Source organism: Phalaenopsis equestris, unplaced genomic scaffold, assembly GCF_001263595.1.
Source record: "Phalaenopsis equestris unplaced genomic scaffold, ASM126359v1 Scaffold000545, whole genome shotgun sequence".
Taxonomy (NCBI): Eukaryota; Viridiplantae; Streptophyta; class Magnoliopsida; order Asparagales; family Orchidaceae; genus Phalaenopsis; species Phalaenopsis equestris.
Genome location: NW_018164985.1, coordinates 455,183 through 471,293, shown reverse-complemented (window position 1 = coordinate 471,293; position 16,111 = coordinate 455,183). Strand labels below are relative to the sequence as shown.

The 16,111-nt window shown below is 36.2% G+C and overlaps 1 protein-coding gene across 3 annotated transcripts in view; it reads right to left on the bottom strand.

Moving 5' to 3' along the window:
* Nucleotides 1–16,111, bottom strand: part of LOC110029082 (protease Do-like 2, chloroplastic) — a 115,718-nt gene that overhangs the window by 24,196 nt on the left and 75,411 nt on the right. For all 3 annotated transcript variants that reach the window (XM_020731205.1, XM_020731206.1, XM_020731207.1), the window contains 2 exons: nucleotides 14,055–14,154; nucleotides 3,735–3,814 (listed from right to left, as the gene is read on the bottom strand). In XM_020731205.1, coding sequence (XP_020586864.1) covers nucleotides 3,735–3,814; nucleotides 14,055–14,154 — 180 coding nt within the window. The remainder of the gene's footprint in view (nucleotides 1–3,734; nucleotides 3,815–14,054; nucleotides 14,155–16,111) is intronic.

The following is a 16,111-nucleotide window of genomic DNA, read 5'->3' as shown; positions in this document are numbered from 1 at the left end:
ATCATAATAACATATATATATATATATATATGCTTCCATAGTAGGCGAGCACCGCACACGAAACTCTTCACGCAGAGGAAAGCTTCTTCTCTGAAATGGGTCGATCCCCTCTTCCTAAGAACGGCTCAAACCAACAGATCGCACACTATGTGATCCTCTTCTTCATCTGCTTCGCGGTAGAAGCCGTGATGTTCTACCCAAGACGGGAAGGGGTTGTGTGTTCGTCTTCCTCCTCGACTCAGCTCGACAGCAGAGCGAACCTGTTAGTCGTTTCTTCGACACTTAGCTAGGACACGATCAACTCCTCCATCATCTTCCTCCTCGACTCAACTCGACAGCAGTGTCATTCTGTTCGTCGTTTCTTTGACACTCAGCTAGGCACGACCGGCTCCTCCTTCGTCTTCCTCCTCGACTCAGCTCGACAGCAGTGCGATCCTTATGGAGTTCGGCATCAGCTTCCCATTTATTCTCTGTTTTTTCTCTGCTGCGTTTGATGGCCACTGTTCCTTCGTCAAATTAGTACATAGGCAAATAATCTTTTGTTGGGGTGCTTGGAAAGGGTCTAGAATCTGAGAAATTTTAGTTATGACATCCCAAAACGAAGGTTATTTGCAAAGCTTTTGAAGATCTAAAATTTGTAGGACAATGGCAGGTGGGTCTCATTCATAAGAGACATGTGATGACACAATTGACCATAGATGAAGACTATGCAAGGATTTTCTCCACAAAATACCTCACCATTGAAGGAAAAACTATGAAGTTGCTCAAGTGGTCTCCTGAATTTGATCTGAACCAAAAACCACCTACAGTACCAATATGGCTTAAGTTACCTAAGCTTAAATTGCTTCTTTTCAACCATCAGATCCTTTTTTCCATTAGAGCAATGCTTGGGAGACCCATGAAATCAGACATACCCACTTTTAATCTCACCAAGCCTTATGTTTTCAGGATCCCTGTGAAGAGAGATATCACTTTACCTGGCATTGAAGAAATTTGTCTTGGCACTGCACATAATAGGTATTGGCAACAGATTGTCATGGAACCAAGACTATACTATTGTACCCATTATAAGATGTTTGGACACACACTTGAAAATGTTTTAAGCTTCACCCTAATTTGAGACCCTAACCTCAAGTGCCTCATTTAACTACTCAAAAAGCACCTATTCCACCGGCTGATATGGTGGAAACTGCAACTAAAGAGGATATTGCCATTGTTTGTGCCCCAGAGGAGCACCCCTCACTACCTCAGCCCCCTCATTTTGTCGAAAAAGAGGTTACTCTCCTTTTAGTGCTAGATAATGCTTCATATGCTATGGAAACAATTATTGTTGATGTTGAGGGCCCTTAAACCTTGGCGGAGTGCCACGTCCAAGGTATGCAACAGGTAGAAATTGCCCCCATTGGTGATCAACTCAGTGATAAGTTTGGACAACCCTTAGAAGATGATTGGCAAGATTACAAAATCAGGAAGAAGAAAAAGGATTGAATGAACTCAGGAATTTACAGGAGGATGCTTTGCTCATTTCGGGTGGAAACCTTTATCATAGTTGGGTGCTAGACTCCCTCTTTAGTACCAGGGAGAGAGGAAAACCCACTTATCATGATTAAGCTCTCTGACAGACCATTTTATCCTTATGGGAAAATTGTCCAACTGTTTTGAGGTATACTTATACTTTTTGTTATCTTTTTGAGTCTTGTCTATCTTGTGAGTGGATTCTTAGTATCCGCTCACTAAAAAATGAATATGTATATTACTTTTAAAAAGTAAAAAAAAGATAAATATTATTTTCGTTCAATAAAAAATAATTTAACACAAAATAAATGCAATGCATTGCAAGTAAAGAACTAACAATCAAATACACCGATGATGCTAGAATGCGGCGAATGAACCAATATAAAAAAGAAGAAAGCCCTAAGAGAAATGATTTGCTTTCTTGCTTTTCTAACTGTTCTTAAATGTATAATTTACAACTTCTAATCTAGACGGGATAATGCCTCACAATGCAAGTACCAAAGCAGCACTTGAGAGCAAGCAGAGCCAAAATTAGAGAAACACGAAGCCAAAATAAAGATAAAAACTGAGCACAATGAAGCTACACAACATGATCAAGTAGCGAGCATGCAAGAATATGGCAAGTATGTACAGTGAGCTTTGGATCTAAATTGCAATCGAGTGCAGAGAGGGCCGAAGGCAAGCAAATCAATCGCAAGGCACACGTACATGTTGCATCAGGCAACTTGAATGTGAAAATCAAAATGAATTTATATTATTATTTTATAAATCAATTGTTTCTCAAGTATTCTCATTCTTCATATATTTCAAATAGTGTTTCATCACTTGGCGTGCAAAAAATTTGCCTTTCGTTCTCATGCAATGACCCACGCAATATAAATTTCATTTCAAGATATTATTGGTGTTTCAACGAGTTGCTGCCATCCAATTTTAGTGAATAGCCAACACTTGAGCAATTTTCATTAAGATAGAAGCATACCAAACCGAATTCAAGTGACAAAGCATCTGTTGTCTGAAATTTTCATCATGCAAAAATCTGGTAATGCAAGAAGCCTGTCTAAAGTATTTTTGATGTTCCAAGCATATCATGCAGTTCTTTTTAAGAATAGGCGATGTTTAAGTATTTTTAATTGTATGGGATGGATTTCAAGCCGATTTTTTGAGATAATGCATCCGCTGTCCAACGTTTTTCACTGTATTCAATCAAACTCGGTACGAGCTAGTCGAAAATATAAACATTGTCTCTAACAATTTTATGTCAATAAATTTGTCAGTTAAAGTATTTAGATCTTCTTAGTTGTAAGGCTATTCTTATTACAGGTAGCCCATTAAATCATGTAGAAGTAATTTTTTTTATTGCTGCCTAATTATGGCAAAAAATCTACTTGAATTTTTATTCCTGCCCATTTTTGGCTAATCGTCGTTACATGACGCTTTAGTTATTCCATGGAGTGAAGAGTAGCTCAAGAGAAAAAAAAATTCAATCACTCTCATTCCATGGCAGAACTTGATCGAGAGAACAAGTGTGATATCCTTCGATGTTCATCATATGCATCGCTCCTTTTCTTTTCCACTACAGTATCCGTCAGAAGCGGAGTAGCAGCAAGAACAACAACAACAAAAACTTAATCCCGCTAGAAGCGGAGCAAAAAAAAAAAGGTCAAGTCATTAAATGTGCTGATGATGTTCTGAGTACCTCCAAATCATATGCAAAATCAATGCAGAATATTGTTAAACTTCATCATCACGGTTCTCACCATCTGCAATCAAATTCTAAAATGATGACACGTCACCAACAACAACAATATGACTTTAATCTTTTTGCTCCACTGTATCCTATTGAGTGTCATATTTTCATTTAATTCTAATAAAGTAATATCATATTTTATACAACAAGCCCAAATATAAACACATCAGTAACAAACATTAGAATTCATTAAGAACCGTAAAAACCTACTGAAATAATTTATGATCAAACATACTGGTTTGGCTTGAGCTATATAGTGACATGTATCATAGTCACATTATATTTTATTAGAAGTTCTGAGGAAAAATGATTACTGCAGAAAAAAATAATTTATAGACAATCATCACGCATTAGCAACCATTGAAAAGTAATAGTTAAATATATGAAGGAATGAATGGGATTTTGATTTTGCCTCATGATAAACATAAAAAATATGAACCACTTTTGAAGTAGTGTATAAAGCTAAAAATACCTCATTGGATGGCACTTTTAAACAAGAGCGCAATGCTGGATTCTCCAATTTCTGAAGGAGCACTCCAAGAGAAGGAAAACCTGTGTTTTATTAGGTTAAGTTTAAGAATGGTTAAGACAAGTCCTCATGATTGATGTACTCATGTTTTTTCACTGTTACATTACAACAACAACAAGCCTTTATCCCACTGTATGTGGTTGGCTACATGAATCCTTCTTCTTTTCACCATTAGATTAAATGAACAAATTCCAAAAATAGATTGAAAGTTGACCTAAAGTTGTTGAAAAGTTGCTTGGTTCTCGAGGAAGGATTATGCACATATCAAATTATTCACATTAGAATTAGTATATCGTCTAGCATATCTACTAGTTGTGTCCGAGCTAATAGATGAAAATACTAAGGTTATTACCAATAAAGAACAAGCAACATCACCAAACGAACAATAAATCAAACGAGAAACTATTAAAACTACCATATCCAACACTAAGTTGAGACCGTCCTTGTAGCCTCCCTTTGATTTTGGGCATGCAGTTGTGAGTGTGCAATAGAAAAAGTTAATTACTCCTAACATTTATAACAACTATAAGAAAAGTAGAAGTTGTACTGATGGTAGTGAAAAAAGCAAAAAAATATTATTCTAAATGATTAATATAATAAGTTTGGTACTAAATGAAAGAAAATAAAATAAATAATAGCAAAGGCAAAAGATAAAAGTTTTAGTGACTTCGATCTAGTTAAATAATAGGAGGTAAGGATAATAGAAACTTTAGTTAAAATTGAATTATTAAAGAAAGCTGAAAATACTACTTTGAAAATTTATTAAAGTTCACCAATGTGATTCACAAGTTGCCAGATCAGATCTAATGACAATTGCAAAAAGATAACACAATTTAGCAAGAGGACTAAGAATTTATTATTTACATGAAAATAATATTGAATCCATTGCACATTTTGTCAAATGAATCATATTGGCATGTCCAAAACACCAACCTGGACTCATTATTTTAGTGATTGCATGAGACGATGAACACTTAAGGTCTATTTGGGGCAGCTGCAGCTTATCTAGCTTATCCAGATAAGCAGTTTATCTTGATAATCTGCAGATTAACAGCTTATCCTGATAAGCTGGTTGGCTGTTTGTTTTGTGCGTTTCAAGAATAGTTGATTCTGGATAATTGGTCATTCTGTCTCTGAATAAACTGTTTAATTGTCTAGTTTGTGAGTTTGAAAAACAGCTGATTTGCAGCTTTTTGTAAATAAAAGATCATTCTGACAGACGAGTGTTACTATTTACACTAGAACTTTAATGACTACACGGACAACAACAAATAAAGTATCCAACAATCAATATATTCTAAAATTAACTAGGCATCCTTTTGATTGTCTAGGCATGAAATAAAAATAAATTAATATGTTGAAACAAAAACAAGAATGGATGATGAGCAAAATAATAATGTTTATTCCCTAATATGTTAGTAAAAAACTTCAAAGCAAATCATAATAACAAGGGGCATTTACACACAAACCACCTAATTCTCATGTATTTACATATCTACATTTTCATATTTAACTCCAAAACTTCAGAAATTGCTACAGGTTCAAGAAACCAAATTAAGAAAATCTGCATTTCTATAAAACTAACACAAAATATAAGTTGGGAAAGATTTAAGAGGATCCACCATTGAAACTACCTCAGGCAAAGAAATCATTACTGTAGACAATTAAAAAATAAATAATTAAAAAAAATCACATAATTGCAATTACATACCCTAGGTATCTCTATCCGAATTTGGAATACATCGCATTAATAATCGCATAACATACTTTAATTTCAAACAAATTATGCAGCCTAGTTGAAACCCATCTTAACATATGAAAAATTTCTCTCCAACCAATAGCTAGATGGAAAGAAGTTCAGAAAAAAGAAGAAGAAAAAGAAAACCCAAAGGTCTATTCTCAAAGATTATTAATCGGCTTCAAAAACCTAGTCTGTGCATTACAGAAATCTCATGTGAAAGGAAACAACGGTACCTTCCTCTTAAGATTGTATCGATGCCATTCTATACGGTAATGGAGCTTCTGCTCCGCATCGTCTTCAAACTCCCTATTGTAGGCGTTGCACATCAGCCCTCCCATCTCTTCCCCTGTGAGCGGAACCCCATGGAGAATTCATGAAGAACTAAATTTCTATCCTAAGCTCTGATTTCACGCACGCTTCATCCCTGCTCTAGCTCAAGTCACACATACCTCTTTACCACGAACCAGCAGCCAAAGGCATGGCCTCTTCCATTTGATGTTGCATGGCCTCTTCCATTCGATCCAGCAGCACTATTATGCCGCGATCCCGTAGTTGTCTTCCCAGCTAGCTCTAATAGCAATCGTATCGCTAACAGGTGGATCGTGAAGGCGAGGGTTTTTGGGCGAAGTCGGGAAGAAGGGGAAGTGGGCGAGGGTTTTTTGGGCGGATCCGGGAGGAACGCAGAAAGGGTACGCGAAGTGGGCAATAGCGTAAGATGAGAAGGAAACGTCGGACCACGGGGATTCAGGCGCGGCCCACGTGTAATTGAAAAGAAAAATCAATAAGCTTGTCAGACGCTTCTTCCAAACAGAGAGGCGGTGTTTTCAAAACGCTGCCGCAGCTAATAAGCTACTCCAAACGCATCCTTAGACCAGTGCAACTAAAAAAAAGGAGCCCACAGATGCACACAAGTAATCTCAAAAAATATAAGAATAATCAAACAAATTAAATGATATAAAATGATAAAAATAATTAAAATAAAATCAAAAAAGAAAAGTAACATTAATAATTTTTAAAATAATTCCTAATGAAAAATTTTCTAATGACCCTCATATTCAAACATTTGTTGTCTCAGATGAAAAACATCATACCCAACCCGTTCTACCCCTGGATGCTCTTGCTTTTTAACACTCTATTCCAGTTGCTGGATTGGAGCATGGTACTCTAAGGTCTCATGAAATATCTCCCCATACTACTAGTACTGATCTAAATGCTCTATATCACTCATTGTTGTTCATTGCTATGGAAGAAGACTCACTTACATGCCAAGACACACGAGAATGCTCTTTTGATCCCATAAAAGATTAGTTTGTACAACAAGTAGATGCTTCCAATGTTTAACAACCTACACATGTCCGACACACTTTAGATCAATTCACTCATCAGATGAGTCAGACTTCGGATGAGGAATGACAAGTCTACTCTAGGAGGAAGATGAAATGGAAACTTATTGGATGATACATTGGTTACTAATGGCAATGGCATTCATCTTATCAATTTGTTAGTTGGCTCCTTTCCTGGAACTAGAGGCAGAGGCAGAGGCAAGGCAAAATTGAGTCGCTCTCTTGCTATTTGATACTATGTGTTTTGACACTTTTGATTTTTGGGCTCTCATGTATTTTCCAGTATTTTTTTTTGAACCATTTGCATGCGATGTTTGCCGTATGGGTAAGGTGTCACGCTTGGGCTCTCTCATACAATCAATTTGTATATTTCTTTCTTTTTAATATATTAGCCCTTGGGCTTTCTCAAAAAATAAATATATAGATAGATATATATAATAATATTAATAATAATAATAAATAAATAAATGTATGAGAATAATAATAATAATAATAATAATAATAAGTTATAAAAGAAGAAATGAATTAAATAAGAAAAATGAGAAAAAATTAATAAGTAAATAAAATAAATGAAGAAAAAAATAAAAAGGGGGAAATAGGTCAGGTCTGCCCCCTATTTTGTAATGCTCCCTCAAACACCCTAGCACAATAATAGTGATAAAAAATAAAAAGTTGAAAAAAGGGGATGATTCGACCCCTATTTTGTAACACTCTTTCAAACGCCCTAGCATAATAACAGGCACACATTAAGGGGGTTGTTCAGCCTCCATAATAATAATAATAATAATAATATATGAATACCCTTCCCCTCATTCCCACTCTCATCTCTCTCCCACACTACACTCGAAGTGGTCTTCCTTCACAAAATCTCGGAGGCTGCTCCCAATATCAGCTCCACCCCCTTTCCAAATCTCACATCTCCATCTCATGAATATTGCTCATAAATATATGAAGCAACCTCAACGCTCTACATAATCCTCATATACAACTTTCTTGACAAAATGGAGAAATTTTTTTTATCATCTTGTGTTATCTATGTTAGGAACTACCTCAATGACCATACGTGGCTTTCTCATTGTGGAGATGAAGACTACTCATATGAGCCTTTTATTAAACGACATTAACACCCATGAACGTCTTCCTTAGTATGTTAAGAATGTCCAAAAAGTGATCTAACAACCTTTCACGAGAGCTACCAAGAAGCGCAAATGCGCTCTACCGGAAAATCCCACCTAAAAAGTCAAAGAAAAACTATTTTTGGCAAAATAATGAAACAAAAATGAAGATGATGGGTGAGAATCATAAAGGTAAGACAAATTAGACAATTAATCTCCAAGTACATCAGTATATATAGGTACTTACGTAATTCTAAAAATATAAGGATATATTAATTAATTTAACTATTAGCTAAACTTATAATAACAAGCATGTTATTTGCATAATTTTGCTGTGATTCAAACAATTGTTCTGTACCCAAATTAGTCATTCCACTTAAACCTACATGCAATGGCTACTTTGAAAGGCATTGTTGTGACGAACGTCTTCCTTAGTTTGTTTCTTCCCTATCTCTTCTAAGCCTTCGGCTCGATTGCTCAGAATTGAGCGTTTACACTCGCATCCTCCTATACTCTTGATTTGCACACACGAGAGCTCCGGTCGAAGTCATGACTCAAACCCAGTAGCTAGCCATTGTTCAACTCTCAGTTCTATGGCTTTTGTTCCTCCCCAACCACCAACCGCTTCAGTTTTAAACCTTGGGAAGGCTCCTTATGTAGATATGGTTGGCTCTGTGGGACCAGATCAGACTGTCCCTCAGGTTTACAATGAATCATTTAAAGGCCAGGGAAACTGTAATCTCATCAAGAAGGCAAGTAGGAAGAGTGACAAACAAGCTCTAATTTTCTCTGATGTTGAAATTTACAACCTGGTTGATAAAATGCAAATTTACCCTCATTGGGAAGTTCCAATTGGGACATCCTAAAATGGAAATCGTTCGAAAGATTTTTGAAGATCTCAAACTATTGGGAAATTGAAAGGTTGGTCTTCTTTATGGGAGACATGTGATGATACAATTATCTAAAGTAGATGACTATGCCAAAATATTTTCCAAGAAGTATATGACAAATGATGGGAAAAATATGAAATTGCTCAAGTGGTCTCCTGAATATGAACCTAGCCAAGGAAAAATATGAAATTGCTAAAGTAGATGACTATGATACAAACAACCCCTTATAGTTCCAATCTGGTTTAAACTATCTGGCCTAAAGTTGCACTACTTTAATCACCAAGTCCTCTATTCTATTGGAGTTGCACTAGAGAGACCTAGGAAATTGGACAAACCCACCTTAAATCTATCTAGGCATTCGGTTGCAAAGATTCTTGTTGAAAGGGATATCACTCTTCCTGATGTGAAAGAAATATGTATTGGTACTGCCCACAATGAGTATTGGCAGCCAATTGTGGCAGAACGAAGACTCTACTACTCTAAACATTGTAAATGGTTTGGGCACACACCTGTCAAATGCTTCAAGCTTCATCCGATCAATCCGATCAAGTTATTTAAGCGTAATTTAAGGGTTTGGATGGAAAATCAATGGTCAAATGAATTCCAAATCAGAAAATTTTATCGTCGGACCAAGCTTCTCATCGAGCTAAATCCAACGAGCCCAATATCACTTAATTATGACATCATTAAGGAACTCAAATACTTATAAAACATCATCCAAACAATAGGATCATTTTGGGCCGTCCGATGTAGTAGTCAATATTCATGCAATTACAGAGGATGCAACTCACAAATTCTATAAATAGACCTACAATACCTTCATAAATGGGGACTTGGGACCTGGGCAAGGAGGAGAAAGTTGAAAGAGCTGCAAGCTCTTAAGAGCTCTGCCACCACCGGACCACCAAAATAAAGCAACCGCTATCGAACTGTCGTCACAACAGGACCACTGTCATAGGTTTCTGATCATTGTGAACCATTTGATGCCATTGGACCATTGCTACTCGGACACCGCCATCGAGCTAATGACATCGTCGAACAACAGCCATTGCCTCCCGACCACCACCATTATTGGACCACCATCGCTACTTCAAGCCATCGCTAGACCGCCACCGTCGAGTCGCCGTCATCGCCATTTGGCCACCCCATCGTCAGACCACCGTCGCTTGACCACCACTACCTGACAACAGTCGTGGAGCCGCTGTCATAGCCGAACCACCATTGCCGCTTTTCAGCCACTATCAAAGACACTAACAACAGATTTTCTGGCAGATGACTCCTACCATTGGTTTTTCTTCATAGCATTTGGACCATCACTTTCTCCGAATTTTATGCCACTTCCCTACCGAAAGTCACATCCCACTTATATAACATTACTTTCTGCTATCCAAGGACCAACAAAGGCATAATAAAATCATTTCAACTGGACCAACCACTTGGTTTTCGCCTCTTTGGATTTTTCACAAAAAAATCATGTTGTCTTCTCTGTTATTTTTTTTACTTGTGTTAAATCTTCGTAAAACACCACGATGTTAATATATCACTCTAGTGCCGCAAATTTATATGCAAGAATAGTTTGGTGTTGTCTATGAGAAAGATAGCCCACCATCGAAAAACTTAGAAAATATTGGAATGGCCAACAGCGCAATATCGGTAACAGAGCATCTCGTTCTAACACCCACCACTCAAGAGGACAATCACGAAGCAGAAGACATCAAGCATCTACCTTTTCCCTCCACAACAGGCGTTACCCTTTTGAAGAAGGTGCCACAGGCTCATCATTGAAAGACAAAGGGAGTAGAATAGACGAGCCTTAACATGAGATTCTCTACTCCTATGTGAGGGTCGATAGCTGATGCACGTACAGCCAGATAGGGTGTACTTGCCACAAGGTCAACAACCTGTAAAGAATCCCTCGCTCGAGAATACTTGTATTGGGCCCCCTCCTCGTTATGATGGAATTCCACCTCCAGCAGGCCAAGATGCCGATCTTCTCCATACTGCAATTCCTGCTCATTGATCCCATGCAACAAGGCCAATCGGCAATCCTCCGACACTCATAGGAAACTTAGCTCAACCACGACTTATTGACACTCCTGATGATGTAATTCATGAATAGTTGCGATGTTTTGTTCGAGAAGAGTTCCCTCTAAAAAATATGGACAATTTCCCCACTCGTCACAATTTTTAAGAGACTTCACCCTTGGTCGAGATTGTTCTCCAATACAACCTCAAGTTTCGAATATCCACTCCTATGATGGAGTAACTGACCCTTATGAATGCGTCGACCATTGCCAAGCCATCATACACATCCAATGAGCTTCTAATGCGCTTATTTGTCAAATTTTTCTAGCCACTTTCAAGGGCCAAATTCACAAGTGGTTATACTACCTTCCGGGAGGGACTCTCCACACCTTCAATGAACTTGTTAGACTATTTGTGGACCAATTTATAACAAACCGAATGATTGTTAAAGACTAATCTCATCTTTTAGTAATTCGTCGGCATGAATGAGAATCACTTAAGAAATAATTTCGAAAATTTTCCATTAACACTCGTCAAATTCCAAAGATAAATCATGAATTACTGAAGGAGATTTTTACTGGAGGTCTTCAATCGGTACCTTCTCATCCCTAATGTGGGAGATAGTTTGTTTTTATGCTGACCAAATTGCAGACAAGCCTATCAATACGCACAGGGAGCAAATCGAGTGATTCATGAGTAAGCATAAGAATAAACCCAGTAATGTTGGCCAAGCCTTGCAACTAAAGAAGTTCGAGCATGAGAGCTGCAAACTTCCCCATCGATGTCCAAACCAGCGACGTGAGCCTCAACTAGAGAAAGAATACACAACAAAATCCTGAGCATAATGCATGTCAACATCCAATATATGATTGTGGTTAGATGATTCCTTTGTCTTCCTCTTGGATATTAAATTAATGAGAACAAATTTAAGAGTGGTGGGCAACCTACTAATACCATAAAAGGTCACTCATGTCAACATCTTAGACATGATTGCATTTAAACCAATCCTCTGCATACAAGATAAAATTATTAGCAATCATCTCTCTCAAGTTTCCTCACAATTACAGCAAATTCTATCAAAATATTTTAAGCTCAACAAAAAATCCCTAGCTGACTTTTACCCCTTGGACGAGAAGTAGTCATGACCTCAAAAGGTAGTAAAGGTCTAAATACATATCAACTTACCTTTGATTTGGGATCCACGCGACAATAGTCCTTTCTCAATCAGGGTATAATCCCAAGAGGATTCAATTGGATCTCATTCATGAATATTAGAATCGTCAATGAACACTTCGACAAACAACCTTAGAAAGGTAAAAAAATTTTCATGGATTTACTTTGATCTTTTACACAGGCTAATGCTCTTTGAACCTGTTGAATATAGACATCAATACTAAAGGGTAATAGTGCATTCAACTCTTCATAAACAAGTTTAAAGTGCATATGATAAGTGTTAAGTGACTGGTCTAATTGTTCAGCTCAATAGAACTCCATTCATAAATCAAAAATTCAAGAAATATTTTCTCTTTCAGAAAATACAAATGACAACTACTCAATCACATCTTTAATACAGTCCAATAAAAAACATAACTAAATTGATCACGTTCAATAGAATTATCTACTTGTATCAAGAGGTGGGCATCAATTTTCATCCACAGAACAATTTAGATAAGTCTCAGTAGACAGAATATCAATGAGGAGGCTTACTTGAGAAATACTTCTCAAATAGAGTCATAGTTTTATTCCAATAAAAATAATTGAAGTCATTTAATTTTTTATCAGTAATTCTAGCTATTGATGAAACCAAACTTGTCACAACATGTTTTTATTTACCAGCCATGATTATCACCAATATTAAAAGAGATTGAACCAACTAATCCCAAATGATGTTTGATGAAATGAAAGATAGAAGAAACTAAACTTGCATACTATTAATTCCATCATCTGTAAATGGCAAAAGCCAATAAGTTGAACCGCTTCAAGGAGGACTCCTCAACGCGACGACACGAATGAGTTGAAGGACAAGTCAAATGCAAGCAAAAAAAGATTTCGAGTTGTAGGAGACAAACGACTCGACGAACAATCAACGATCGCCGAAGACAAACAAAAGCGACAAACAAAGCTAAAGGAGATGACCACTCACGATGAAGACCACGCTCGAGTTGTGATAGATGTCATAGGATGAAGTCGAACCATCTCTTGGAATATGATGAACAACGGAGTCCACTGAGGAACAATGCAAACACAATGAATACTCATTATTCGTCGAATTGTTTGTCTTTGATGCACACACAAATGATTCGAATGACACGGACGAAGCCGCACTTACATGCGGACTAAGGAGCAGACTATAGGAGACGAGACGTGCGTGGCTCAGATACCATTTATATGGAAACAATTTTATCTTATTATTCAATTAAAAAAAATATGTTACATATTTATCTACAATCCAATCTCTGTAGTTTATGAATATCTCTAATAGAGGGAATATCCCGCAATTAGATCTCCTCTAATTAGGTTACCTAATTAGGAAAATACATTTATTAGAATTCCTATAATCAAGCTACCTATTATAATCAAGCTCTCCAATATACAATTATTAGATATATTATTTTCCATAACAGTTAAAACTTTTTTTTTCTTGGTTATTCTTGGAAGAGTACTCATCCACAGTTTCTTAGGTGATAAGTGTGAATTAAAGATTGGTCAATTCCCATATTTATGTCAAGTTACTGACCTTCTCTGACAAAACTCTCGACGTTGTAAAGTACTCAACGTCTTCTGGTAATCAATCTCAAGAATAAAAAGAGTAGTGTCCTGGATATCATAAATGGCCATGAGAAGAAGTAGAAATTTCATTCTCACGGAAACATCAAACAAAAGGTTACAAGCATGTGAATCATTTACCTATTTTTGGGTATTTCAGAATTTTTAAATCACTGCTATTTTTCCAAAAGTGAATTTGGGTTTCATAGAAAAGAGAGTTTTGCAGAAGTGGATTCAAGCAACATGCAATTTGTTTATTCATTATCTAAGCCTCAGAGAAGCGTAATATACCCTGAAGTTCAGGTTGAATATGCAAAACTTCTAGCATTTAATCTCAGAACAAAAATTGAAGTCAAATATGCTAAACTGGGTAAATAACTCACCAGTATACTTTCCATTTCTTTCGTAGTCGTTTAAGAAATGTGAAACAACGGTGGTGGGAATCACATATCCAATATTTTCAGCATCTTCAGATCTGTATACCTAAGTCATAAATATCTTGTGAGAGAATAAATGATAGGTGAGTAAAACAGCAAAATTCCGTCTAAAGTTAAAGTTTGAGAAAAAACATAACATAAAATTTTATTAGCAGAAAGTTAAAACAATATAACGAACTCATTTAACCAGATTTAGGGGATAAACAAAATATAAATAACCATAAAAGAACAGTGTTGAGCAAAGATCCATTGGTCCAAAAAGCGAAAAGAGTTATAAGGAATAATCATGTCGAATAAAGCAAATAAAGCAGAAAGAAAATGACAATATGGGACCAAACAGAAAAAAATTATAAAAGTATTTGGCCATAGAACAGAAGAAACAATAAGATTAAGAATTTAAACTAAGCATCAAAACCCGGCCTTTGGGCTTAGAATTTCCAAAGGTAATGGACTGTGAAATTAAAAGTTTTTAATTTTTATATTCTCCCTAATATAATTCATCATAAAAAAAAATAATCGAAAGAGTCACTACAAAACAACAACAACAACAACAAGCCTACATGAATCCTTCTTCTCCTTTGCGTCCTATTGAGTTTCATATTTTCATTTAATTCTAATAAATTAAGATAATTTTTATGCAATACCCCAAGTCTTGCAAGGTTTACCTCTACCTTTATTAACATAAGTCAAATCTAAAACATCTACTCTCCTAACCGGATCAACAGATGGTCAACGTTTAATGTGACCAAACCATCTAAGACGATTCTCTCTAATTTTATCCACCATTGGAGCTAAACCAACTCTATAACAGATATATTCATTCCACATTTTGTCTCTGAGTGTAAAGCCCTCATCCACCTAATCATTCTCATCTCAGCAAGACTTAACTTTGTTTTGTGCTTCTATTTTAAAGGCCAACATTCTGCGCTATAAAGCATTGCAGGTAGCACCACCATCTTATAAAATGTCTTTTTCTGTCCAAGCGGTACTTTTCTATCACACAATAGACGAGATGCATACCTACACATCAATCAACCAACTCGGATTCTACCAATAATATCCCCATCTATATCACCATCACATTGAATAATAGACCCGAGATATCAAAAGCGTTCACACCTTTTAATAATTTGATCATCCATAGTTACAGCTTTGCCACTAAAGCTACTACTACTAAAATTACATTCTATATATTCAGTTTTAGTAATACTCAAACGAAGGTGTTTGGCCTCAAATGTAGACCTCCATAATTCAAGTTTTTCCTAAATTTCGTCTCTAATTTTATCCACAAGAAGAATATTATCCGCAAAAAGCATATACCAAAGTACATCCTCCTGTAAATGTCCCATAAGAGCATCCATAACTAAAGCAACAAGATATGGGCTTAAAGCCGATCCCTGATGTCATCCAACAGATATAAGAAAATATTAGGTCAATCCTCCTATTTGAACACAACAACTCTAGCATACATTTCTTTAATGACTTGAACATAAGTCATATCAACACATTTTTTTCTCTAGAACTCTCCAAATGATTTCACTTGGAATCTTATAGTAAGCTTTTTTCTAAATCAATAAAAATTATACGTAGATCTTCCTTATTCTCTCTGCACTTCTCGAACAAATGTCTTAATAAATGTATAGCATCCATAGTAGACCTACTAGGTATAAATCCAAACAGATTATGAGAAATCACTGTAATGCTGTGGTAACTTATGTTCAATTGCCCCTTCACATAATTTTAACGTATGACATATCAACTTAGTTCCTCTATAATTTGCACACTCTAGTGCACCCTTTTATTCTTAAAATTGGGAGCAAAATACTCTTCCTCCACTCGTCAAGCATCTTCTTAGTTTTTAAAATAATATTAAAGAGGTAGTAAGCTAATAAACTCCCAAATCTCCCAAAGATTTCCACACTTCAATTAAGATATCATCAAGTCCCACTGATTGTCCACCCTTGGTTTTCTTTAAAGCCTCCACAACATCTATTTTGATAATG